The following is a 27,403-nucleotide window of genomic DNA, read 5'->3' on the forward strand; positions in this document are numbered from 1 at the left end:
CAAACTAAACTGTAATCAACCAATTAGGCCTCAGCTTCCCAGTAGATCTGTCAAATTTCATCAAATTGCATGTGATATGATATTGAACAGGGCAAAACAGGGAGAGGAATGAAAAAACAATGTATCTGTACATTTTATGTCTCTTGAGGGAAGTATAAAAGAGTTTAAATTCTTCAGTCTTCCTTGGGTATATCTACAGGGTTCAATGCAGTGTTGTGTTACAGATTTCTGAGGTAGCACAGGGCAGGCTGACATGTCTGTCTGGCACTGCACAGGGCTGTGGAGAGACACTAGCCTGGCTCCCAGTGACAGGACAGCTCCAGCAGCACAACAGTCAGGGCTAAGGTAAAGCCAACAAAGATCTTGGTGACTTCTGGCATCAGCCTTCTTGTAAACATAACTTCTATATTTTAGAGTCTAAGACACAAACCCTTGCATATAAAGTAATTTGTAAAGTCAGGCAGATACATCAGCAAAGGGCAGAGGTCATCCTAGTGTTTGTTTTCCATCAGTGATATTTTTTATTTTAGTTTACAATTAAAGTACATTACTGGTGTCAACACAGCAGAGTCCTTACAGTGAACAGGAAAGATTCTGGAGCCACCTGCTTTCTCAAAGGCTGTTTTTATGATGTAAAACTGGGACAACCATGTAATGAAGAAGTGAAAAGTGATGTCTGATAATGACTATGAATCATACCACAAATCATTCTGTGCCATTGGGTTGTAATGCAGAATAACACATTTCTCATTTCCTGTTTCTGAAAGGGGCAGATTTACACCCACACTTGGATGAACTTAATCTGTATAGTTCCTTCTGCACTCCTGTAGTCTCTTTGGAGACTGCTACAAGACACTATAATGAAGTTTGATATAATCTGATGTAGTGGTTTGATGTACATTAAGGTAGACAGTCACTTGGTTGGTATTACAGGCTGGATGTGAAAACTTTTAATAGAAATATTAGGACTGGTATCAATGAAATATGAATGGAATGTGCATATAAGCACCAGAAAAAATAGGCTTAAAAGAATAGCTGTGTGATAGCCTGTGATTTGAATGAAGAACATTTGTTCATAACAATAAAACTGAGGGAAGAGTTCCTTACATCAAGAACAGAAGACCTTCACTTACATAAAAACACTGTGCATAGAGTTAGTGAGTGGAACACCCTCTAAACCTGACAGCAGGAGCATGACTGTGAGGTTATAGCACATCAAACACAATTTTCTTATGAGCCTACCAAGGAAATGTACTGTAGGCATAAAAATATATATGTTCCAAACAAGTAAAGCCAGGTAATGACCTTGCCTAAATGTTATGGATGCTGAAGTAAATAAGGGTTTGAGGCAAAGAATGACTGCTAAAGGCTGTAAAAGATATGTCCAAAAGCTATTTCAGCAAGAAGAACCTAAGAGACATGATGAAGAACTGCCAGCTGCTGTCCATTATTCTATATGTCACTCAGAAATTTTCTTGGCCAGACCATTTGAGTACAGACACACCCACCCACCCACACCATGGTGCATTCTATGTATCTGTGAGTCCATGAAATCTGTGAGAGAATGAATGGAAATGGGTAAAATTGATGTACTTAGAGATTCTGTAAATAAAGATTACCTTTCCCTTTCATGGAGTCTATAGAGGAGTTGTACTAACTTCTTACAGGGGGAAATGGGCAAACTATATATTGCCAAAATAAGAAGTTAATTTTTCCCCTCATTTGCTCAGTAGCAGAATAACCACCCTGACCATGGTGCAGCAAAGCACATGCAAGGGAGCAAACTGTTCCTACTGCATGGTGACACCACAAACCTCTGCAATAATATAGATCTGACCAAAAAGTTCTGAAATAGGATACCTAGAAACAAGCAAAGGCAGATCACAATAAACTTGACTCTAAAAAAGAGAAGAAACATTCAAACAATATTTGGGTGTACAGGAATAGGGCTAAGAACACCAAGGCTGGTCTCTCAGCAACAAAAGGCAACTTTAGGGAGAATGTGGTCCTGCTGCTGAACAAGTTTGTGGATGACATGGAAAAGGCTGAGATATTCAATGCCTTCTTTGCATTGGTCTTGACTGATAATCCCAGGTTCCCGAGGCCAGGGGAAAAGTCTGGAGCAAGGAAGACTTAAAATTAGCACAGGAGGATCAAGTTAGTGAACACTGAAGAAAAGTGGACAAATGCAAGTCCATGGGACCTGGTCAGTGCCTGGGTCTGACAGGAATAAATATTGATGCTGCAGTCTGTGCTGTTTCCATCTCCCAACTCTTAGAAACAGCAATATCCAAAGCCATTCTTTTGTGAATTGGTGTACTTTGGAAAGAAGATGCCCAAGTAATTACAGTGGATCTAGTAAATTTTCTCTGGCTTTTAGATGACACTAAACCAGGAAAACACCTGTGTTGGTAATCTTGCACATAAATCTGTAAAAAGAACTACAAGATCCAAGACTGCAAGACAACATTTCCTGAAATAATTGGGAAGAGGATCAAACATGTTGAGCCAAAAAAAAAAATTCTCATATTACACATAAATATATACACCTCTAGACTGATACATGCATGTACATGCATGTACACACCTGCATATATAGACACATTCCAAACCTGTATCTGTCTCAGCCTTAAAAGAAATAGTGATTAACACTGACAAAATACTCTGTTTCTACTAATAATTAAAATTGCAGTTCAGGAGAATATTAATACATGTATCATAAACCAAATAATTTCAGTAAAACAACAAAAGAATAATTTCACCTCTGGTTTGAATTCTGATTGTTCTGCCATAGAGAATTCTGAAATATTTAAATTTTCAGCAAGATCTTTTTTTTTCCCTGAAAATGTTATTTCTTCAAAGAACAATATTGAATAATGATTTAAAGGTGGTTAATTTAATTCTCCTTAAATTATTTACAAAGTTGAGATGATTTTTTGAGGTTATTTTCCCCTCTCCTCTTCAAATTCATAAACTTTTATATTTACAATGCTATTCCTTTTCTCTGCTTTAAAGTAAATTATTTAGATTAAATCCATCATTATTTAGCTGACATGATCTAGTTTCTCAAGAAGAAAGAAATAATTGTGATATTTGCAGTTTTTAATAATGGAATTTCAGTGTTCATTCAGCTAATTAGTAAACTATTATGAACCCTGCACTTTCAAAATTTTGTTACCACTCATTTACTTTTTTACTAGAGAATCATACATTACAACACTCATTATTCCTCAAGAAAACAACATCGCATTTGCATCAATCAGATTATCACAGTGCACAATGTTATGTTGCTTAGTTACTACAAATTTCAAGTTTAATGCATTTTATGTTGGCATTTTACTTGCAAATAGCAAGCACTGCTTCATGGAAAACATACTTAAAAAACATTTTTTATGATCTGCTATTTACAAGCTATCATGGAGAAGGAACAATGTAGTTTCTTGAGACAAGGTTTTATACATTCAGTAGTACTGAAAGCTTTATGTTTTTTGTGTTTAGTAATACTAAAGCTTAATCAAAATAACCAAAACATACCTGTTCCCAGGCAAAGACATGTTGATTGAAGTAGAACTGAATTTGTTCATTGGCAATGTTGATACACAGTTGTTCAAAAGAATTTTTTTTGAAATTCTCAAAGCCAAAGATGTCAAGAATTCCAATATTCAAGCCGTCGTCATTTTCACTGCAAAGATGAAATTTTTTTTTTATTGTTTATCTTTATTTTTCATTAACCACCTTCATTACTATTTCACAAAAGGAAATCATGGGCCAAATCTGTACACCAGTTAGACAGGAGAAGTTTTGCTGAACCAGATCTCTCTGAAAATGACAATAAGTGTTAGTTTGAAATAAATAAATGCAGATCAATTCAAAGGTTACTGCAATGCAGACCAGATACACAACAAACAAGTCAACTGATAAGTGAATAGGGGATTGAAAATTTTATTTTTTACACTAATATTTGTAAGGAATTATTTTAAAAAGCTGACTACAGTACAAAAAGAACATGCAGTTCTTTTTGTTTCTCTTGGAATAACACAAGCTTTACTCACTAGCATCCTGAAATGAAAGACTGTTGTCATTAAGTATTATTTGTTCATATTACTTACTCATAACAATTAAAATTGCTTAGTTTAACATTAAAGTAGAAAGAATGACTAGCTAGACCTTTTATGCAGCTAAATAGCTACTTTATGCACTGGGATGTAGTCTGAATTCAAATTACCAATTTAATTCCAGAGAAGCACTGGAAAAACTTTGGTTTAATATTTTAAGTAGGGCATACTCAAGATATGCGACCACTTCTATGACTGGAAAAAAGCTCTATAAAAAGTTGAAGCAAAAAATTAAAATGATATAATTTTATAATAAACTGAGGCTGACATTAGTGACCTATCTAGGCAAGTAAAATATAAATCACATTCTTTCTATACAACCTCTTTGAGGGCTATCTGTAACCATTTTTTAATAAAGATTTAGGAATTCAGAAATTAAGAATCAGCCTCAAGACACTCATGAATAGCACTTAACTTCTTTATGAAGTCGATCTCAGAAAGGGAAATGTTTCATTGTGGAGAGATCTGAATTTGGTGACTATTTAATCTGTCTCAAAATTACATTTTTGATGAAAAGACTGCTAAAATTTATCTGCCCCATTCATTTTTCAGAGCTAATTACATAAAAACAGAAAATGCAAATTATTTTCCTACCACAAAATAAATCAAAAGTTGTTTGGGTTTTTTTATAGTGAGCATTTCAGGTTGAATTTTCTCCCTCTTCACCAGCATAATAAGTAAGTATTCAGTTTGAAAAGGGCTCTGTAACAGACAACTGAGAGAGGCACACAGGCCAGAAGTGCTGCCCCATCTATCATGGATTTTATCCTATCACTTACTGATTAAAGTTCTGTTTATTCTTGCTCTGCTATAACCAAATACTTAAAAGTTTAGACAAACTTTAGGATTGCAACCTTGGCTCTCCTCTGATGTTTAAGAAGAAAAAATCCAGGAAATCCAGATGCAAACCGAAAGCTATTTGCTATTGATACAGTGTTTAAAATGTCACCCTTTAAGGGTAAAGTGGGCAATACCTCCAGTAAATGTGTTTAAAAACAGTTCCCACACATATATGAAACCATGCTTATAACAACAGTGACAAAAGCAACAGCATCAGTGTAAATAAGAGCAGAATTTGACCAATGTAATCAACATGATGAATATCAAAAGCTTACTCTGAATAAAATACAAAAGAAAAACGGTTAAAAGTTAATAGGGTTAAAAGTACAAAAGGAAACAAAAGGGTTAAATAGTAAAGATCAACAGGAAAACACCAGATGCTTTTCCAACCTTATCTACTGTATTTTCACTATGTACTATGAACAGGACAAACCATTTTCGACATGGTGGGGTCATAAACAAAAAAGTAGCAGAGGAAAAGAACTTAACTCCGCTGAATGCTCTAGTGTAAGACAACATTATTACCACAGAAAGAATATATCTTCATTCTAGAAAATCTCCTTTTACCTTAAATGTTTGTCAGGTTTGAGTAGAGTGTTGATGCGATTGACTATCCAGCTGAAGAGGCGCCCATAGAGCGCTTTGGCCATGGCATCTCTGACATCTGTGGCTTTCTCCACAGTGTTGGGACGAATAATTGTTTCTCCTCGAGTCACTACACAGTGAGAGGTGAGGGCCTCTTGCAGCTCATCTGCCTGAATACACAGCAGGGATGCACCTGGGAAGGAATGTCACAGGCATAGCTCAGAGACAGATTTTGGGAGGTGACTATGTAAGAAGTACCCAAGTTGTGAGGTGTGAATACTCCTCTCAGTTATAACCCACTCATACAAGTCACTGCTGTTCTCCTTTTGCTCCAAAAAAGAGTGCTTCTTTCCCAGTTCCACAATATTTTTCTATGGCAAGAAAACATGCAAGAAGATAGCGTGAAGACTTCATTATCTCCCCAGGTGTAATTACTGAGAAAGTCTAGCAAATTTCTGGAGAACCTTTGGCCCTTTGCCTCCTCTACCTCCTAGCAGCTTATAATGTAAGGCATCCCTACCAAAGAATTAGTGAGCCATATTTCCACAGGCACATGTGGGGAAAAAGTAATGAGCAGCTGAGAAAGACACTGGGAAAAAACTATTCAACGTGTTAATGAGGCTCTCCATCAAATGTTCAAATAACCTTGGAAAAATTCCAAAGATTTTTTTCAGGCATCTGCAGTATTAGTCATGTTTCCTGTATGCCAGTGAACTGGTTAGTCAAATAAGATGCATAACATGGAAATTTTTTTCTTTTTTGCATTTTAATTCAGGTGGTCTTAGAATTAATCTACCTTCAGTTTTTAATTATTCTTGCAAAATTTCCATGTGAATACAGTTTTCATTGATACCTCTTGCAATAAAATAAATTTGCTATGAAAACTAAAGGAAAAAAAGGTTAAATCAAGAAAAAAACACTCACAGTTCTCAAGGGCTACTGGATTGGAAATGTTGCTCTTGTCAATCATATGTTCAGATACTACTGCAGAAAATTCAATGTTACCCACATTTAAAATGGCAGCCAGGACACTGTACACGCTTCCAAGTTCCTGAAAAGTATATTAAAAAAATGCAATACTTAATAGCCAGGTAATTTGTCTCTGTGGTTTGTGCCAATGGCATATGCGTGTGTGCTGTTTCCTGCTGTCTGCCACGTGCCCACTACTTCTAGGAGTGCTGTTCTCAGCAATTATTCCCATTCTGTGCTTAGCAAAGTCTTTCAAAAGTAAGACAGTCAAAGAGGACAAGATAAACCATAGCCTAACCTCTCTTCTGTACTTGTTGACAGGACAGGATTGACAGGAAGTAAGGAAATAAAAAACAGTGGTGTGCATACCCTCTTACTCAGAAAGAATTCAGAGGTTACTTATATCTGCCCTTCACTGTGTAGACATGCAAATATGTCTAAAGATTTAATACCTAGATCAACAAAAAGTAGAAAAAAATCTGTATTGATGTTTCTTGCATCATGGAAATGAAGGTACTTCAAATAATAGGTCTATATCATCTCCCACCAATGTCATCAGGAAAAAGTTTCACTGGGAGAAGAGTGAGGCCTCACATCTCTGATTTGACAAAGCACTTTATCCTTCAAAATATCAGTTAGGAACTCACCAAAGCATCTTAATGTGGACTTTGCTTAACAAATTTAGATTTCAAATTATTTAGGAGGTTCTGCCATGGTTTAGTTGGTAAGGTGGTGTTAGGTAATAGGTTGGACTTGATGATGTCAAAGGTCTTTTCCAACCCAGTTAATTCCGTGATTCTGTGAAAAGGGACTCTGTCATGAAAAAGGCTGCTATTACTCTGGACAGTGAAGTGATATATACAGTAAATTAAGTACCTATACACAAATGCATAAATTTCAAATAATATTTGGAGTTAGTAAAATAATGCTTTCATTGCAGGTTGGACTTAGATTTTAACTGCAAATTTTCATCTGAACGGTGAATGTTTATCATTATACCTGATGATCTGAGTGTTTTTTACTCAGAAAATTCTAGGTATACCTGTAAAGCAGACCAGGAGTCTGTGACACTGTGTGTTTTGAGGCATACAGTAATAGTATATTTTATAAATAGCAGGTTGAAAACTTTTGTAGCAGTTTTATAAGAAGCAGTTTTGAAAATCTGATTGGTATTTTACAACTATGAACTTTTTATAATTGCACAGCATTTTATCCATATTATTCAATACTTTGCTGGTACCATGTCAGGCATCATTTACTCAGATAAAATCTCTAATTGCTCTAGAATGCTTGAGCTTGTTTTCAACACTTTCAGAAGTTAATCTAGCAGTTAATAAATAGTGATTCCAGTGACAGCAAGACAAACTGGATAAGCTCACTCTAAAAAATTATCCTGAGGATAATTGGCACACAGTTTACTTAGGATTAAGTACTCATTTTCATTTTAAGCTTAGGGACACAGTTGAAATGCAAAGAAATGGATAGCTTAACTTCTGCCATCATGCTGTACAATATGTGTAACTGCTGACATTTTTCTGCCCTTTTCCAGTATGTTTGAAATCTGGCTTGATCTGTCTCATACAACATAATTATTGCTCCCCTCAGCCAGTCCTTTCTTACTAATTTTGCTGTGCAGCCTGAAATAAAACTGTGATTTTAAGACAGGGAGTACTGACAGTACTTACTTTTAAAGCTTGTCAGTGAATTAAAAGCAAATTTCAAAGAAATAAAGCTTTGTTTAGGCCTCAGTTTTAACTCAAGAATTTTTTCTGTCCATGGCTTTCTGCTAATAAAACACTGAACGTGCTTATATAGAAGTTCCTCTGTGCACTGAGATGAATGTCAAAGCTTAAGGCTGCATTACTAAAAAGTGAATTTAGGAAAGGAATTCAATGTCCTATGGGATATTTTTCTCACTGAAAAAAAATTGTCTTTGCACGTGTATCCGATATCAGAACCTCAGCAGGGGAAGAAGACTCTTCCTTCGCCCCTGCAAGCACAGCCTCAGACAGGTTAATTCAGAGGATTCAAGGCAGGCTGATATGGCTGGGGCTCACAAGTAGCCACAAGCAGATTGCCTATGGCACTCAGCCTGCTTCTGAAACTGCAGGGTTCTACAGGTAGATAATTCTTCACAGATTCAGCTCCCAGTGGCTTGCTGAGTTAATCAAGTGAAGATCCATGCTAGAACTGCACAATGCAGCCAGTGACCTGGTTCTAACTGCATCTTCAATGTACATGGAAGGCCTCTTTTGGATGATCAAGATTATTGTTTCCACCCATCCAAGTGAACAAAAGAGCTGGAAACAAAAACAGACTTTCTGCTTTTCATGCTTTAAATTAGGACTTATCAAGGTCTCTGGGGCTGTGACAAAACTGCTATCAGTGCTGAACCATGAATGTCCTTTCATGCTGCTTCTGGAAAGGTGAAAGCACAAGTGAAAGGATGTGATAGTAAAGGTGTGATATTACTAAATGCAGCTGTGAATAACATGTAGAGGAGAAAGAGACTGTGAATGCCACTGCTACTACAACCTAATGAAAAGTGACTCTAGAGGAACAAAATAGGTGAATACATCTGTTCTGCTAGCTATTTCAAATATTTACATCGAGGAAAGCCAGAAACAGTCAACTGAAGTGAGCAATTTTTTGTGAAAAGCTTCTTACCACATACAGTTTTGTCAGAGAAATGAAAACATACATCCATTCTGAAGCACTAGTGCTATATTTCACAGATACAGTACGGTTCATACCTCTACTATTTATTTTTTTAGGCAAAACTAGGTCACAGGATGGGATTTTTTTCCTTTATAAATCCAGTCCTTTTTAAATTTTAATTCTACCAAAGACAGACTGAGGAGAGGGGTTTAACAGCTAGCTGAGCAATGATACAAGATCATAAAGAAAAAATGGGTTCAGTTACTGTTTAGTGATGAGATTCATCTCCAAAGGGATTTAAGAACTTCAATCAACTTTATCCCCGGAGTTGTGAAAATGTATTGAGTTCATCAATACTCAGATCAGCTCAATGAATTTTTTAAATCTCTCACCATGGACCTCCTCTTAAAACTGAGAAGAGGCTCATATTCACAGGCCTAAAATTATTGGCTATTAAACAGTTACAACATAATTTTCTATGCATTAAATTTGTTAAAATCTCCCCCTCCCCACATTACTCAGCTATGCTGTGTTCAGTGATTTCAAAGCCTTGTTGGCTAATATAATTTTATTGGTTTACCAATGCCTAGAAACCTTAAAAATTTAAATGTTACTATATAACAGTAAGTTGACCATGCAAGATCCTAAAACATAAACACAATATGCTAAAGGAACAAAAGGAACAAGAGAGATTTGAATACTTTATATAAGCTTTTCCTGATTAAGGTAGCTGGTGAAGTTCACAAATGAAAAGGGTTATTAGCACTCACCTCCAGTGTAAAACCTATGACTTTGAAGCACTGTTCTATTAATTCAAACTGAGACTTATAAAAGGTATTGTTCATGAAATCTTGCACTATTCTGAAATGATCATTTTGCAGATATCTGAAAGAGTTGATGGATACAGAGTTAGAATGTAAACGAGGCTGAGAATTCAACACTGTGTTTCTTAGTAATCAATTTATGCAAAAATAAACTGCATTACCTGGGAGGTCTATATTCTGGCAGTTTATAATGTGCCAGTTTTTTCTTTTCTGCGAGACCAGCATAAATATAATAAAAAATATGGAAATTTTTCTCTCCTCTGAAACAACAGAAACAACAAACTGATTTAGTAATATAATCATGCTACATTTATTAATGACACACATACTATTACTAAATGTTATTTTAATAACAAGCAAGACTCACACAAAGTGAAAAAGGACTCTGAAAGAAGCTTTATTACAGAACTTCCTGTGAACACCCTTTTCATGCCATTCTGTGTTTGTCCTGACACTGCTGCTCAGTGCTAAAGCAGCTCAGTGCTGCTCTGCAATTGGTAGATCCTCTATGAGATCTTGCACGTTCCTCATCCACCCACACTGAATGTGTTGCTTAATTCCAGTTATTTTAAAAAACCTTCTGACTGTGTGAGAGGTATACACTTTTGGTTCACTGAATACAGTAGGTCTGTTGTGTCTTTTAGTCCTGAACCAAGAAGCAGACATTCAGCAAAAGAGCCTTATGACTTGGCATGCTTTGCCAAGAAGCTACATGCCCAAACCTAGGACAGAGGTTTATTACATATTCAAGGTTCCTGTGCTCCTTATGAGAAAAAAACTGGTGAAAAATAGCAACCATGACTGAGCCCTGAGATGCCTAAGTCAGTCACTACTGAATAGCAAAAAGGAATTGTGTTCAAACCTCTGCTTTGTGCATGAGCTTAGGTCTATGTCTCAGGGGCACCATTAGATCATAGAACCATAGAATGGCTTGGGTTGGGAGGGTCTAGTTTCAATTCCCCTGTCATGGGCAGGGACATCTTTCACTAGACTGGGTTGCTCAGAGACCCATCCAGTCTGGCTTTGAACACTTCCAGGGATGAGGCATCCTCAGCTTCTCTGAGCAACTTGTTTCAGTGCCTCACCACCCTCACACTAAAGAACTTCTTTCTAAAATTGAATCTAAACCTACTCTCTCTCAGTTTAAATCTATTGCCCCATATTCTGTTACTACATGTTCTTGCAAAAAAGTCTATCTCCATCTTTGTTGCAGGCTTTCTTCAGGTGGCAGGCAGCAATTTGGTCACCCCAAAGCCTTCTCTTGTCCAGGCTGAACAATCCCAATTTTTTCAGCCATTCCTTGTAACAGAGGTGCTCCATACCTCTAATAATCTTGGTGGCCTTCTATGGAATCCAACAGGTCCATGTATTTCTTGTAGTGGGGATCCCAGAGCTGGATGCAAGTGGGGTCTCACCAGAGCAGGGTACAGGGACAGATTTTCCCCCCTTTACCAGCTGCCCAGGCTGCTTTTGATGCAGCCCAGTGCAGGTTTGGCTCTCTGGGCTGGGAGGGCAAATTGCTGGGTCATGTCCAGCCTCTCATCCACCAGCACCCCCAAGTCCTTGGCAGGGATCTTTGACCCATAATCCTCCATAAATCCTACTACATATTCCAAAATGGAAAATGACCAAACAAACAAAGAAATAAGCTACAATACTACAGGAAATTTAGAGAAAGTAAATCCAAGTGATACACTTAACACAATACTCCAAAATCCCACAATTAAATGTATACCTGAACTATTAGTAAGTTTTTAATTCTTTGCACATTCTTATTTTATACATCTCATGGGCATTTTTATAAGATTTGTTTAAATAACCCAGGAGGCAAGGAAAAAAAAATCTGGAGTAGTTTTCAGCTAGCTTACAGATTCATAAGCTATTCATATACAACTTTTAAGGAAAAACATCCAGATACTTCATTCATCTTTGTGCTTTGAACCAAGATGATTTCCTGCATCATAGGCCTACTCTGTAAGCCCCAAATTAGGTCAAATACAATTTTCGTACTTACACTGCCTGGTGGACAACTCTGGATTTTTCAAGGAGGTATTCTGAAATCTGAGCTCCTACTACAGTGCCACCACAAGTGAATTTCATTTCCAAATATTTTCCAAATCTGCTTGAATTATCATTGATGATAGTGCCTGCATTCCCAAATGCTTCTACAAGGTTGTTCACCTGGAGAATCTTCTCCTGCAGAGTCCTGTTATTAGCCTGGATATGAAAAAGACATTGCTTCAAATAATCAGTGATTATTTAAATTCATGCATTTTTAGGTGTTCCTTTAATCTTCTCATTGGTATTGTGAAGTGTGACATAATCAGGGCAGCTATTCCCATGGAAATTATATGGAGAAAAAAGCATATATATATATATATATATATATATATATATATATATGTATATAAAATTAAATATGTCAGAATATAGCAATCCTCAGAACAAGGCTGTCTGGAAGAAATAATGCACATAATGATAACAACACTACAGATTAATTTCTATTGTTTCTGTAGGTTTGTGGCTTTGAGATGGCCAATCTGCTTTTAGGATCCTTGTTAGTATCTGGTTACTGCTCCACAGCACCCTACCAATCCATTAGCTTGCCTTCATCTCACCTCAGGCATGCTAAAAATGGCATTTTATTTACACAGTTGTGATGGCCACAGCCCAGAATGACTCTCCCACTGACATCAATCTGGTTGTGGAAGGATGAGAAGCATGAGGAAGATTTTATTTACTACTGCTTGGGTAACTTGAAGGCACTCAATTAAACAGAGATCTGACTTAAGTCACAGCCCTCATTGCAGTGGGTACTTTTTGTTGTGGAAACCTCTGTGTATTTCCAAGTGACCCTAGGAGGGAGGAAGGAGCAGATAGATGAGCATCATGTTCTAATGTTCTTTGGAAAATGTTCTTTGGCAACAGTCTCACCCCACAACCACTGCCTTGTCCATAGGTTCAGCACTTTAGACCCAGGATAGCAAAGCCTTAAAGCCTCACAGAGACATCCCCTTTCACACTTACCTTGCCAAGGACAGTGAGCTGCTGCACCAGCAGATGGGCACTTTGCGTCTTGCCAGCTCCACTTTCTCCAGAAATAACAATACACTGCAGAGAACAGAGCAAGACTGAGCTCATCACGTATCCCTCAGCCTGGCAGAGGATGTAATTAGACACCTCATCCATACCTGATCAGAGTTGTATGTCACCATGGACTGATAGCCTATGTCAGCAACAGCAAAAATGTGAGGAGGGTTGGCAGTCCGTTTGGCTCCAATATACAGTTTGGAATGCTAAGTGTAAGAAAAATAAAAGCATTATCACTGTCCTTTAAAAACTTTTTTTTTTTTAAGTTTGGTTTTATTTTTAGATTAGTGTACAGCATGCTGAGGTTTCCAGGGTGTTTTCTCAGGGAGCTGTTATTGCAGTTACTACACCATGAATCTGTATGTACTTAGGACTATAAGAATTGCGAAAAAATGAAGTGCAATTTTCTATAATTTTAGCCCTGATTACATTATGAAACTAAATTTATTAGGAGAAATTTACTGTTGTCAGACATCATGGTGCCAACCTATTTAAATTTATTTGTGCTTCCCTTCCTATTAGTATCTCTGCATGTTAAAACTTGAGATCTTTTCTGCACCTGTGGTATCTGATAATTAATAACCCCAAATTATTGTATGATCCGACTTTAGTATTTTTCCCTTTTGTATAATAGGGACACATTCCCTTTTGTATAATAAGGAGACAGATTCACAGCAGTTAACATTTTACAGGATTGCTTTGTGCATGATCTACACTGTAGACATAAAGATACTAGAAATTAATTATTTTGGAGTTTTTCATTTCTGCAGTGTTTCATTTCATTTCAGCAAGTGTTAAGAATTTGTGTCAATGTGCACTTGAAAGAGCATTTCTACTGGTAATTCTGCTTTTCAGAGTAAGCTAAAATAAATCTCAAGTATGGTCTGACTTTAAAGTTAACACTAATATTTATATTTTAGTGGAATTTGGTGGTAGTTTATAATAGAAAAGCCTAAATTTTCACACCTGTGAAGAATAAATATCAATGTTCCGAAATGGATTGACAGCGATGAGAATGTCCCCAACGTATGTGTAGATCTGGTCCTTGGCATAACCCTTCTGCAACTGCTCTGTTACTGTGTTCTGGTGGAGAGGAAACAGGAGCCATCAATCACATGGGGGGAAAAGAATGTTAGGAAAATGTATAAAATATTTGTATAGTTTCAATGGGTGAGGGTGGGGAGGGAAGGTATTTATAGTTAGGAGTACAATGGATCATGATCAAAAGTAAGTAATATTTTCAAACACACTAGCATTTCTAATTTTTTGTCTTACTTTGAACAATACATACTTACAGATCTTCAAATGGCAGTAGAAAAAGAAGTACTGCTTTCATTCAGTTCATCAGAGGTTTCCATGAGACAGTCTTGTCTACATTTCTACTACTAAAGTTTCGTGTAACTTATCAAGCAAGAGCCATTTGATTGAGTCCATAACTGCCACTACAGCTGCTCTAACATTACTCTCAGTTATGATACAACACAGATGTTCAACTGTTTTCTTCCCATTAATGTAAACAATGAGGCATCTTTCCCTATTAACAAGCAGTCTCTGCTGTGATTGTTCTTTGCTGTTGCAGAGCCAGTTCCCCCCAGAACCAAGAAAAAGGAAGAGCCCATTAGTGGCATTCAAATTTCTTGATGTAATTTCCCTCAGCTTCTTCTGCATACACAGCTGGGTCTATAAAGTGCCTGGTTAGGTTTCCAATCAAAACAGGCCACAGAGTTGAATGAAGAAATTCAAGCAGCCTTGAGACTAATCTGGGGTACATGTGAAAATATTTAGGCTCCATACCCTCTGGAACAGACCAACTGGCAGCAGAGGACTACAGAAGGAATTGCTTTCCTTCCTCATCTATCTATTCACAGTGTTGTACACTGTGTCCTGTTTAATACACTTAAAATCTGAATTCTCAACAGCTGCAGAGGCCATATTTCCTTCATGAGAAAACATAAGGAGAAAAATCTTGGGTTTCAATTGCCTTGATAAACTTTTTGGTTTTGAATGCTCTCTTTCCTTTTTGCCAAAACCATTTCACATTACAGAATTATTTTAGGGGAACTTCTGCCCTTTCTGAAATTATTTATTGTACCAATAGAAAGAAGGTTTCTTGTTTGCTCCGATGATGGGGTTATCTAAACTGGAAGAAAAATTTGAATGGAAGAAAGAATACTGTTCTGAGAAGCTGCCAATCATATGTGAAAGTGTTTTTAAATTGGATTTGATTTAGTAACACCACATAGTCAAACAATGCATTTAGACAGAGGCTTCCTGAGGACTTCCATGAGAATGCTCCATCTCTGAGGAGATGGGATGTATTCCAGTTAGTCTGGGGTTTTTGTGCAATAAAATCTCTTTAGCTTGGATTGTTTATATGTATCATGGTAAAAGAGAAAAAAAACCCACAACAGTCTTAATCTTCTTAATACTAAAAAAATGCTTAAACCTGAACTTTGTGCAGTAGATGAATTTTGGGTTAGTTCAATTACAATTAACCAAACATCAAGCTATAACAAAGCTCTTGGGTAGATGGAAGATGTTCTGTGAGTTGTCAGTATGATACAGTTTACCAGCTCAAGTGCCACAATGAATATTCTGCACTGACAAAGGTACTATATACCAGAGAAGTTTTACAGATAAGAGAATGTGAATTATAGTCTATGCACAGCCCAGTAGATGAAGAATGACAGTTTGTTTACAACCACTGATGGCCTCCAAGACCTGCAGATAATGTGCTGCAGCCTGATTCTTCTTTCTGGTTTTGAAGCTTAAAGAATAAACACAGCAGACCTCCTCCCTCCCTTATACCATGTTTCCCTGCACCCAGTGGACTAATTTTTCAACTTTGACAAACCAGTGGTATTTGTATCAGTAATTTGGTCAAAGGTTCACCAGCAGGCATTGACAGATGAGGGCTCAGCTGACATAAATTGACCCTCATGCATTTCCCCAACAAAGTAAGTCAGTGAGAACCTAGTCTGGGAGAGTATGGTGAGCTAGTTTAAGGCAACTTTCAGTGCTCAAGAAACAGTGATGGAAGGTCTTGGACCTAGACCAATTTCAGGTTCACACACCATTGCAAACTGGATACTTAGCAGTAATAAAATACAATGGTATAAATCCTGTTTAGTCAATGGTATTACAATACTGTTTGGTCTGCAGCTGTAACTCCCGAGATGGTTTTAGCTTTGAGTTGGAACCTTTCTCACACAGTAAATCTTGTCTAAAATATTTAGCATAAAGTGGTGAAATGTCATTGTACACTTACACAACTGAAGTGTGACAATACAGTTGAATTTGAAAATCAACAGCACACCATTGCAATTTAATATGATCAATCCTCTACAGGAAAACATCAAAAAAGAAGAGGTTCTTACCTCATCCAGTACCTCCAAGGTTGCTAAATCATCTACCTCTTCTTGGTTTGAAACTAGTGACTTACTGTAGTTCCCTTTCTTTGTGTGAATACGTTCAAATCTACAAAAGAAAGAGATACAATCTCCTGACGTAAGGAAACATAGAGCAGATCTTGCATCTGCAACCATCTTGAGGCCAAAACATTCTAGCTTTTCCATTGTTCTGAATTTAAACACACAAATGTTTGAAAAGCAAAAGCAATACAGAAGTCAACTTCTTGGTATAGCACACCAGTACCTGACAATTCAAAAGCTGTGATTTGATTCCAGAACTGCTTCCATGAAAAACTTTGTCACTCTACAGATCCCTCCTTAGATCACACCCCTACATCAGCTATAAGACAGGAGCTTGGCAATACAAGTTAAAAAAAAAAAAAAAAGAACCTATTTATAAAGCATGTAAGACTGAAACTCTGGTACCCACATGCAAAAAAGATCCTGCTAACAGTATGTATAGGACAAAACCAGAGGTGTATGATGAAATAGTACAGCAAAGATGATGCTGACAAAGCACTCAGGACAGAAACATTTTAACTTAGTAATGACAGTGCTCTAAAGTTTGGCTGAGATGACCACACTATAGAGCAAAGTGCTACAGAACCACTGGGGTGAGTGAAATACATCTTGACCAAATTTTCTTGGACTTGCTAGGAGAAAAAGTCATACATGAGAAGGAAACAAAATTTCAAATATCTTTTTTACCAGGGTTAAACTTCAAGTTTAACTTTAAATTTGTCCTAGATTTCTTTTCTCCTTCAATCAAACCATAAATCCAACTTTATGCAGCCTTATTTTAATTAGCAAGAAAATTCGCAGAGACTTGGGTCATGCTTTATCCAAGAGTAAAGGCATTGCTAAATAGAGCAAACACAGCAGAGAATGCAAGGTTTACAATTCATATTAGTTATACTTGTTTTATGAGATGAGGGAAAATAAGGGAAAAGAGAAACTGGATAAGTAATAGCAGAGTTCACAAACTAGATCAAGCTCAGATATGTAATAAGGCACAAGCACAGGAAAACTATTAAGTAAATCTGCTCTCCTGATATGACCTCACTCCCTTTGATGCCACTGGTGGGAAGGCACCTCTCAAACACAAGGAACATTTACCTTGGTAAACTGAGACAGACAGGAAACTGTTGTGTGAAGCACCCACTCTTTACCTTGATCCCGGACAAGACCAGGGAAATTCTTTGTTTAATTTTGATATTTGGATATATGGTATAGATAAAAGCAGACAGGTGTTTTCTACACAGGCAAGAATTTTGATATACAGCGAACAGATGACAGAAGAAAGAGTGTAGTCACACCAAGATGGAAAGTTAGAGTGAGTGAACATCACACTGATGGGGAAAGCTGAACACCCACAGATTTACTGCATATGTACCTGTTCCATCAACATCACCGAGTTCATGAGTACTGCTTCATGTCATACTGGCTGTGCACTACCAGGCAATGTAGATGCAGAAACTCAAGCAGACACCAACTTGGTGCAATACCTATCTGCCAGGACTGAAAAGGGACTGAAAGAAATGGGCAAATGATGCCCTCCCACACTGTAAGTGCACTCACAATCTGAATGATGGAAATCCAGACCAGAGTGCACTTCATCTATCACTTCTTTCAATTTTTCTTGTCTCTAACAATCATTCCCTGAGGATGACAGAATGGCCTGTCCTCATCCTGGTGCCAGTTTCTTCCTCCTTTATACAGGTGCCATATACCACTAGAGTTTTTTAATTGTTCACAGTGCAAAGGCAGGAGCTTCACACGCACAGCTGACTAATTCTGCAGCTTTAATATCAAGACACAAATATGTAAGACTTCCTTGCAAGAGCTACCATAGTTTCACAGTTTCTGTACTAAAATTGCAGCACAGTATCCAGTGAGGAGGCTAAGTGACGAGAAAGCAAAATGAACCAAAGGATTGACAGGATCTACATTATCCCAGGTTTGACCTATTCTTCCCTTTCCTTTGGAATCCACTTTTACCATGAGAGCTGTCCTGATAGTCTTTGTTGTCTTTGCAACAACAGTATGAGACCACTTTTGGTAGCATGTACTCCAGGCAGTATTAAAGAGGAGGTGGTAATATAAAGATTTAAATTAACTCCTCAGCCTTGCATGATCTGCTGCTGTTTGATTTGCATTTAGCAGCTAAAGGACATTATTGAATCCAAAGTCAGAGGTGCAGACAAAATCCTACCCTCGCAATAGAAATTCATCCCCTCTATAATTCACACTTCTATTTATCCCTCTTTTTAAAAGTTTCATTTGAAAAAAGTTAAATTTCGACAGCTGAAACAATTTCTCCTTTGTACCTGTATGAAGGTCATTTTATGTCCAGAAGATGCATCTGATATCAGTGTGACTTTGAGAGAGAGCTATCAATATACACACAAGGGAAAGATGTGGGAATTGCAGGACTATGTCAAGCTCTACTGTTCTATTTTTTCCGTTGCTGAAGAAAGACCCAAAACAAAGCATCTGTCAAGCTTTGCTTTCCATTTCTGGTGGAGCTGTTACACATTGAACACATTTTTTTTAATAAGTTAGATCCTTAAATGTTACTGCATATCAGTGAGAGAGTGGTATTTCCCAGGATTAGTTTCAATTACCAATTTTCATTTATTGTAAGAAACTAACAATTGCTGTGCAGGAAGGGAGGAGAATGCTCCCGTCACGGACATTTTTCTTTTTCTATTTTTTTTTTTTTCTTTTAAGGAAACAGATCTCTGTGTATGCCAGGGAAGTTTAATTACATAAAATCGATCCTCCTGTAATCCTCCTCAGCTGACATTATGAGAACACTAGCGCTTGTTGGGCTAGATTATATTCTCCGTTCTCCAGAGTACATAAGAGTGGCAGATTTGCAGAACACAATATTTTTCCACTTTGCTGTCAAAGGGCACAGACCCCTCAAGGGCAGTTATACTGCTTCACTCCACTTAAAAAAAGCCCACATCAGTGCTGTTGACATCAGTGCTGGAGTTTCATTAAGATCATGCACATAGACATTGTGAACTGAAATAACCATGTATCTCTGTTCTGCTCAAAAATATATTGGATGCATTGGATTTTACAAGCATGCCTGACAAGCAATTCAGGCAGCTTAAGGCCAGAACCTTCAATGCAGTAAGGACAAGGAAATGAGTCAAGGCAGCATTGTTTCTGTGCATTTTCTTTCACATCAATGCTCCCCTCCCCCCACTTATCTTTCAAGATTCAGTTAAATCAAAATGAGGCAACCGCAGCTTTTTTCTTCAAATTGTCAGAATGTATTTTAAAGATTTCTGATAGTTCCAAAAATACCATGAAAAGGCAAGTGTGACTCATGATGCCCTGCTGAACTCTCTGCCTAAACTGGTTGGAGAATCATCTACAGACTAAGAAGTGACAGTAAAAGGGTTGGCCTTAGTCTGAGTGTACAGAAGAAACTAAAAATAATGAGGTTTTTGTAAGGTGAAGGTGGAAACAGCTGTACACCTCCCAGTAGTTACAAACAGCAGTAAAGTGACAAAGATGCAACACAGAGAAACCTCTACAGGATCTGTCATTGCTGGTGATTCTACTTCTCTGGAGGCTGGGCAAAGCAGTATTAATTCAAACTTAAAATCCAATCTTTTTCTTCACAGATATCTTTGAAATCTGCCTAAATAAAACTACAGCCTGCTACCTATGAAAAATCTGTACTTGACTTTAGAAAGTGTAACACTTCAGTGATAAGCCTCCAGCTGCATCTGCATAATGCTTTGCAGACAAACCTGTGTTCCCCTCTGTATTTAAATGATTGACAGCAGTGACACTACAGGCTGCAGTCTCAGGGAGCTGTGCAGCTTATGCAATGTTTCTCAGAGCACACTGTTGCCCTGCAGAGCTATGGGGCTTTTGATTCAGAGGTGGCCTGTGCCCAACTCTGCACAATCTGTTGGACAAAATTTGTGCTGCTCTTCCATGACCTGTAAACAAAGCAGATTATTATTCTTTCACAACAGCCTCAAGAAATACCTGTATCCCTGACAAATTTCAGGGGGAAGTAGTGTTCTTAACTGAGCAAATAGGAGATCTCTAAAAGGACTCTGGGATTAGCTCCTCATGAATCAGGCCCAGGCCCTGTGCTCAGAGCCACATCGAGATGATAAAGGGGAAGCTTCATGGGCATGAAATGCCTGCTGAAGTGTCCCACCTTCAGGAGAAATGAGTTGCTGAGCAAGTGGACTGGCACAACAGTAAAGTACCACTTGCAGAGCATTTTTCCTGAGGAGTTCTGAATGCAGGAGGAAACCTTCCTGTTTTCTTCAGAAGGTAAACTATTCTTCATTCAGGCATTGCTGTTGTCCATTGTTTTATACAGAAGAACATTATTCAGATATAGAGATGTGTTATAGCTATGGGACTGGAGATCAGCTTATTCTAAGGCCTTTGTTCCCAGAACTCCTTACTGCTTCTCAGCCTGAGAGAGGTTTGCAGCACAGCCATCCTACATAGGAGTGTCCTCAATGCAGGAGCACAGACTTCTTGGTATAACAAAGCCCACACTGAGTTCCAGGAGAAGAAGAAATGGTCTGAAGGGATCAAAGATTGAATCCAAATTCTAAAACCCCCCGTTTCAGCCACTACTCCCATCCAGATGTCATCTGGAGACCTTGGCCAAGACAGCACTGGACTCTGTGTGTCCTATCTTGTACTGCTCCTGATATTGTCTTTGTCAAGCCAGCATGGGGATCTCCCATCCTCTCCTACAGCCTGCCCCGCAGAGCTGTCAGCTGTCAGCTGCTGTCAGCTGCTTTCCACTGTCAGGATGAGTCAGAGAGACTGGGACAGAGTGAACAACCAGAAAATGGGCGACACAAGTCTGTGCAATCACGAAAAGTCACGAAAGGAAACTTTATGGTACTCCCTGCTTTTTATAGGGGTCAATAAATTGACAGTCACCTTTGTGCATGTTGTACATGAACTTCTATGAAATTACCTCCCTGGCCTTTCCAAATAGTTAAATATAGCAACTGTTTAGGACTCTGTTACTGATTTTAGTGCCAACCCTATATGGCCAATACAGGAGGACAAACTCCTAAGAAAATAATTCAGTTTACCCAAAACTTTGCCTCAGTTTGCAGTAGAATAGGTCTCTTTCCCATAATTACTCAGAGAGTATATAAAGATAACTCTTAATCTGGGGACCAGAGTCATCTGCTGAAATCTAGGTGCACTGAATACCCCTCATATGTACAGCTCATTTCTGGAATGACTCACAATTCCCAGGAAATACACAATGTACTAATCATTGCATATTTCTGCAGAGATTATTGTAAAAGCAGTCAAGAAGAAGACAGCCGAACAATTCGAGATAAAAGTCTTACAAGCCTGACTGTCAGGTGTAGATGCGACAGTTCTGAAGGTTGTTTCAAAGACAGCTATTTCTGTTGCAGAGTAAAAATTCTTTACAATGCAGGGATTTTTTCCCTCTTTTGGCCTAGCAAGTAGTGTATTTTTAGAACTGTTTTTGGGTATATGCTGCAGTACTCATTTTTAATAACTATTTTCATCACTAATTATAAATTTTAACAGCTATACTGAAAGCATTGTCAAGCTCAGGGACCCTGTCCTGAAAGGGACTCTCCACACAAAAAACCCATCAAAATTAATTGCACTTAGTATGCAACTCTGCCGGCTTCACCTCTTCTTTAATGTGAATTTAGCCCATATAGCATATCTCATACAGCATATTTGATATGTAGCTCATATATCATTCCCAGCAGCAGATTTTAAAGATGCTATAGTCAGGAAGCTATGGGAAAATGTTAATGTATCAAGGAATATTTTCTCCTGCTATTCCCATTGTCATTTCAGCCTAAGTTCTGAGCTAGGAAAGGTTAAGTTGCAAATAGATATTTTTAGCATAAGAATATGATTATTTTAGAAAAAAATATACTGCATTTACTCAAAGTAAAAAAGTGGAATTTTCAATGAAGCTTTCTGCTAGTATCCATGCTTTTTTGAGTCTTGAGTAGCACAAGATATTCTAGCGCTAGAACACTGCTCAAAGGCTACTGAAAAACCTTCTATCACTTTGATGAAACCTGGAGCCAGGCAGTGGTACATTGCTATCTAAAGTTTTATCAGTGTTAATTGAGATTTCCCTGGTTAGTCAGGTGGTTGGTGGGCTTTCTTCCTCTTGTTTCTCTTGTTTCCATCTCTTGAGAGGATGCAGTACAATGCAGGACCTAAAAACCTTGGTTGCTCTTCACTAGAATAACAACACTGGGAAGGTTGAGGGCCCTCATGGCTCAGTGACTCCTCAGTGTGAGAAAATACCTCAGGAACAATGGTGCCAATGACAGAGATTTCAGGGTGGCTCCACTCTGCCTAGAGGTTTCACATCCTTCCTGAGCACACACAGTGCACAAGGATTGCACATGAGGGTAAGGTCCTGTGCAAAAGACCCATGAGAACGTGACATAACGTTATGAGCTTTTCTTTTTGGGCTGTATCAACTGCACATTCAGCAAACTGCAAGGTAAGATCACAAGCACATCAACAGGCTACTGCTGCAGAAAGCAGTCAGAACCAAATTGCACCTCAGCCCAATGGGCTAAGAAGGTGACTTGATTTTGAGTGAAAACAGAAATAGTGCACACCAAAAAACCTAGTGGCTGGACTTCAGCTGTTAATTTTTTTTCCTTTGAAATATGAAACTGCAATAAATGAATTAAATTTGATGAGGAGAGTAAACACATACAAAGAAAATAACTGGATTCCTAATTTTCAGCTTTAACTCAACATTACCAAGTTTATTGACTTTATATTCCAATGCCCATTTAAACAACACAATTCAGGTAGCAGGATTTCTTCCTGCAGTAGAAGGAAAAGATCTTTAACCCCTTCAATTACCTGCCTCCCACTGTCACTCCCATTGTCAAGAAGGAGGAGAGTTATGCCTTCAAATTAGGGACTGAGAGAGTGTGAGCTCGAGATCAGGAAGAAGTTTTACAAGGAAAGTTGCCAGCCACTGCTGAAAGTTGCCATTCCACTGTTCAGAAATTTCACAGTAGGACCTTAACACATTACTGTAAAAACAGTGCCAGAATAGCATAAACAAGAAAAGAGCAGCTCTTCCAGGGGACTTGTCACTATAACACTTATGTCTTGATTTCAAATCAGATTTACATGGTACTTCTGTACACACATTGCTTTTAACACCATTTGCTTTGTGCAGATTAAAGGTCAGAAGATACATAGAATTAGTAATAAAAGACTTTTAAAAAAGCATGACTATTGAATTTAAAAATCTTTGCATAATCTCTTATCATTCACAGCAGAAAAAAATACAAATGCTGTTCTGTAGTCAGTCTAACTGTATTTCACAAAATTGCACAATCACAAAATAATTTAGGTTAGAAATACTACTTGTTAGTATTTTAAACTGGTAAACCGAAATATGGGCTCCGCTCAGTTTAACCCTGCCATTTAGATTACACTCTGAATTAAACAAGTACATTTTTTCACAGATTCAAATAAGAAATTATGTTATATATTTCATTTTATTATTATTTTGAAAGAGAAAATTCTGTTTTCCTTTGGGAAATATGACTTAAAAGTTACACTTGATCAACTATAAATGGATAGGTAACTTCATCACATGGTAATATATTCCCTTAAATTCTAGTTCTAATGAAGAGAGATCAGTTTATAAAACACAGTTTAAACAGGACAGAGAAAATACCAGTAGATCATCCTCTTCTTGTACCACTTGACTGCTCTGTACTGGGCCACTTTCTTTATGTTTGTATTGTACAGAAAAAAAAAAGTTCATGCAGTTTGCTTTATGCAGCATTTACATGAAAAAGTAAAGGATTTGAAAAAAAAAAAGAATATGAAAACAAAAGTGAGTTCTCTAAAATGGGTAAAAAAAGCCACAATATCTAATTGACTGGAAGCTTGATTTTTTTCAAAATTATTTAGGCTTTTAAAGGACTAATATCCCAAGTGTTAATAAGATTTTAATTAATATAACCTAGTCGTTTGGACTTATTTTACCACATATCATTTCCCTGTGTTTTTTAAATAAATGCTATTTAAAGTCTGGATTATGTTGCTGGTTGAGTGCTCAGCACTGACATCCGATAAGCTTATTTGAATTCAAGAATCTTTCTGGATTAAGCAAATGTCAAGTCTACAATATATAGAGCATTTAAATCCAGTCTGAAGCTTAAATGTAAGCCAAATGCATAGTTTTATACTGCAGTGTCAGAAAAGAGAAAGCACTACTCCTCTCACATCCAGTTAAAGTTAAAAAACTTCAATGTCATAATTATTTAGAAATATATTTTTACTATTATCTTTAAAGCATACAGTATAGAAAATTCCCCAGAACTAGAACTGAAGACTGCTGTATATATTGTTACTCTAAATGTGTCAAAGGAAATGTGGTAGATTTTAACAAGCTTTTTCCACATAAATGATAATGCCAAAATGACTTTTAAATTTCATGTTCCATTAAAAAAAAAAAAAAAAGTAAAAGCATGGTGCTTTTCCTTGAAGCAGGAGCAGTCACACCAGTGGTACTTCAATACTATTCTACAACATTTCACATCTGATACATATGTTTACTGTATGGAGTTTTTCAATTGTAAAACTGAGCCAAGGCATTTTTAAGTATTTTCAAAAAAAGCCATCAGTTGTTAAGTGATTTGCTCAGAATTGATATCACTTAGATGCTAGTGGAAGAAAGAAAGTTTCCATTCAAGAAGACATAGGATTTGAAGTTTGCAAAACATGGTCTGCTAGGACCATCACTTATTTCAGTCAGAAACATCCAATTCCTGCAGGAACCCAACCAGCTGGTTTTAGCATACTTGCTCAAACTAAACATTAGCTGACCATGCAAATGTATGAAAATGCCAAACATTAATTTCACCTAAACTTAGCCTTCTAAAAGCTGGGGTCTAAGACTATATCTGGAGCCTCAGAAAAAAGGGGAGGCACTTCTAAAGATTGTTTCATCCCACATGTGAATCATGATGCCTCTCTGTTTCCATTGGTAGTGCAGGGGACCTCAAATACTAAACTTTCAATTTTTTTGCCATCTAAAATTATAAGGGTTGAATCTTTCTCTGAGTGCTAGTCATTCTGAAACAGTGGAAGTATCAAAACTGACCCAACTGGTCTACTCTTTAGCTACCTTTACCTTGCCTTTTCAGTGACTCCCATTTGTTGATGAACATCAATAAATTCCATGAGTTGCCTTTGTAGCACGTTTTCTTTTCCTTCAATTTGCTTAATAAAATCATGCTGCAAAAGAGTAGATACTGTTGGACGCTTCTCATAATCTTTAGTCAAGCACCTGTGCTGGCAGAAAAAAACATATGATCATTGAGGGTTTGCAGTTAAGTTTTGAAATGCTTGTCTGGAGTTCATTCATGACTCCATAATAAATATATCTGTCTTAATCAAAACAGCTCTGCACGAAAAACTGATACGACTTCACAGAATTGATGAGTCCAAAAAGTTAAATTATTGCATTTTAAAAATAAATGTTCTTTAACTTTAAAAAGTCAAGGGTATTGAAATGCTATTTCACGTATAAATACAGAGCTTCACTTGGAAGTCAAATGGATTTACTAACCAACCTCTTAAGGGAGAGTATTAGTTGCAACAGATTTCCACAAAAGATATTTTACACATGACATTTACACATGTTCCATATTCAACCAGAGTGGTCTCAGTTGTTACTCACTTATTAATGAAGTCATTGAATTCAGGTGACCACAGTTCAGGCTGCTGTAGCGTTGGAGGAGGATTCCTGCAAAGGTCAGTGTGGTGATAAGTTAATAAGCTACTCACTTGACAAAAACAATGTGTGAAGGCAGGCTGAGTAATGAGTTTTAGAAGGCCACTGAAAAAAGATATTGATTTCCACTGGTAAAAGAAGCATGGGTAGATGATGCAATGCCTCATTGGTTCTCCTGCTTTACATAACTAATAAGGAGAAATAGCATCGAGATAATCTACCAAGTGTAGCTAAGAATCTCTGTGATTTTTTCAATCAAATCAGTAAAAAGAAATTAAACTAACAACTCATTAATCACTATTCACTTGCAATGGCAAATTCCTTTTTTCAAGCCTGAAACAATATACTTTCTTAGGAGAAATTTTAAAAAGCAATTCTATTTTAAGTTTTCTCAAAAGGATTGAATTCATCAACTTGCTGAACAAAGTGTCCAAAGGAATTGGTTCTTTATTAATTATTCCTCATTCATGAGAAGATAATCAGAAGTGAAGGTTTAAATAGAGATCTATTGTAAATGGATATACTGCTTTCTTTTCTATTGTTAGAGCTGTTTACTCTAGGTGTTATTTTAGTTGAAACAGTGTTGACAGTCTTCTTCCATTCAAAGATGCCATTTTCACTGAGTATGGCCGTGAAGACAAAAGGAATGACCAGCCAATAGACAAGGTGACTTCCTGTCTCTTTTCAATCAACCAAAACTGCTTTCCTTCAAGTGCTGCTTAATGTTTACTCTATTGCTCTCAGGTTTTACTAAACAGAATGAAAGAGTATTGATCTTATATTGCTCCAGAGCAGAAAGGTGCCCAGTACTTGTGAGAGTATAAGCCAGAAGCTTTTTTGAAGTCCTAGCTGCAGTGACTGACCACAATAGTTTGCAACTGCTTTTTCCACATCAAGCAAAGGTAGGAAGAGCATTCATACTCTGCTTCAGTGCCAGGTCAGCCAAGATTTCTTAAACCTAAAGGTAATTTAAACTAATTTGGGTGTCTTGGCTGAAAAAGACTCCAAGCACTTACATATACCATGTGGGGCTCAGCTGTTGTGGTACTGCTCCAGTTCCTAGTATGAAATCCACAAAGTACTACTGTATGATCATTACTACAGATTTGGAGATTG

At 37.3% G+C, this 27,403-nt stretch overlaps 1 protein-coding gene across 1 annotated transcript in view; it reads right to left on the minus strand.

The window, feature by feature from the left end:
- Positions 1 to 27,403, minus strand: part of MYO3A (myosin IIIA) — a 113,397-nt gene that overhangs the window by 37,836 nt on the left and 48,158 nt on the right. Inside the window, exons 8-19 of the mRNA XM_066552110.1 lie at positions 26,234 to 26,299; positions 25,685 to 25,840; positions 16,459 to 16,558; positions 14,048 to 14,164; positions 13,183 to 13,287; positions 13,019 to 13,102; positions 12,006 to 12,208; positions 10,153 to 10,251; positions 9,938 to 10,052; positions 6,465 to 6,591; positions 5,523 to 5,733; positions 3,535 to 3,682 (exon numbers count right to left, since the gene is read on the minus strand). Coding sequence (XP_066408207.1) covers positions 3,535 to 3,682; positions 5,523 to 5,733; positions 6,465 to 6,591; positions 9,938 to 10,052; positions 10,153 to 10,251; positions 12,006 to 12,208; positions 13,019 to 13,102; positions 13,183 to 13,287; positions 14,048 to 14,164; positions 16,459 to 16,558; positions 25,685 to 25,840; positions 26,234 to 26,299 — 1,531 coding nt within the window. The remainder of the gene's footprint in view (positions 1 to 3,534; positions 3,683 to 5,522; positions 5,734 to 6,464; positions 6,592 to 9,937; positions 10,053 to 10,152; positions 10,252 to 12,005; positions 12,209 to 13,018; positions 13,103 to 13,182; positions 13,288 to 14,047; positions 14,165 to 16,458; positions 16,559 to 25,684; positions 25,841 to 26,233; positions 26,300 to 27,403) is intronic.

Source organism: Molothrus aeneus, chromosome 1, assembly GCF_037042795.1.
Source record: "Molothrus aeneus isolate 106 chromosome 1, BPBGC_Maene_1.0, whole genome shotgun sequence".
NCBI classification, from domain to species: domain Eukaryota; kingdom Metazoa; phylum Chordata; class Aves; order Passeriformes; family Icteridae; genus Molothrus; species Molothrus aeneus.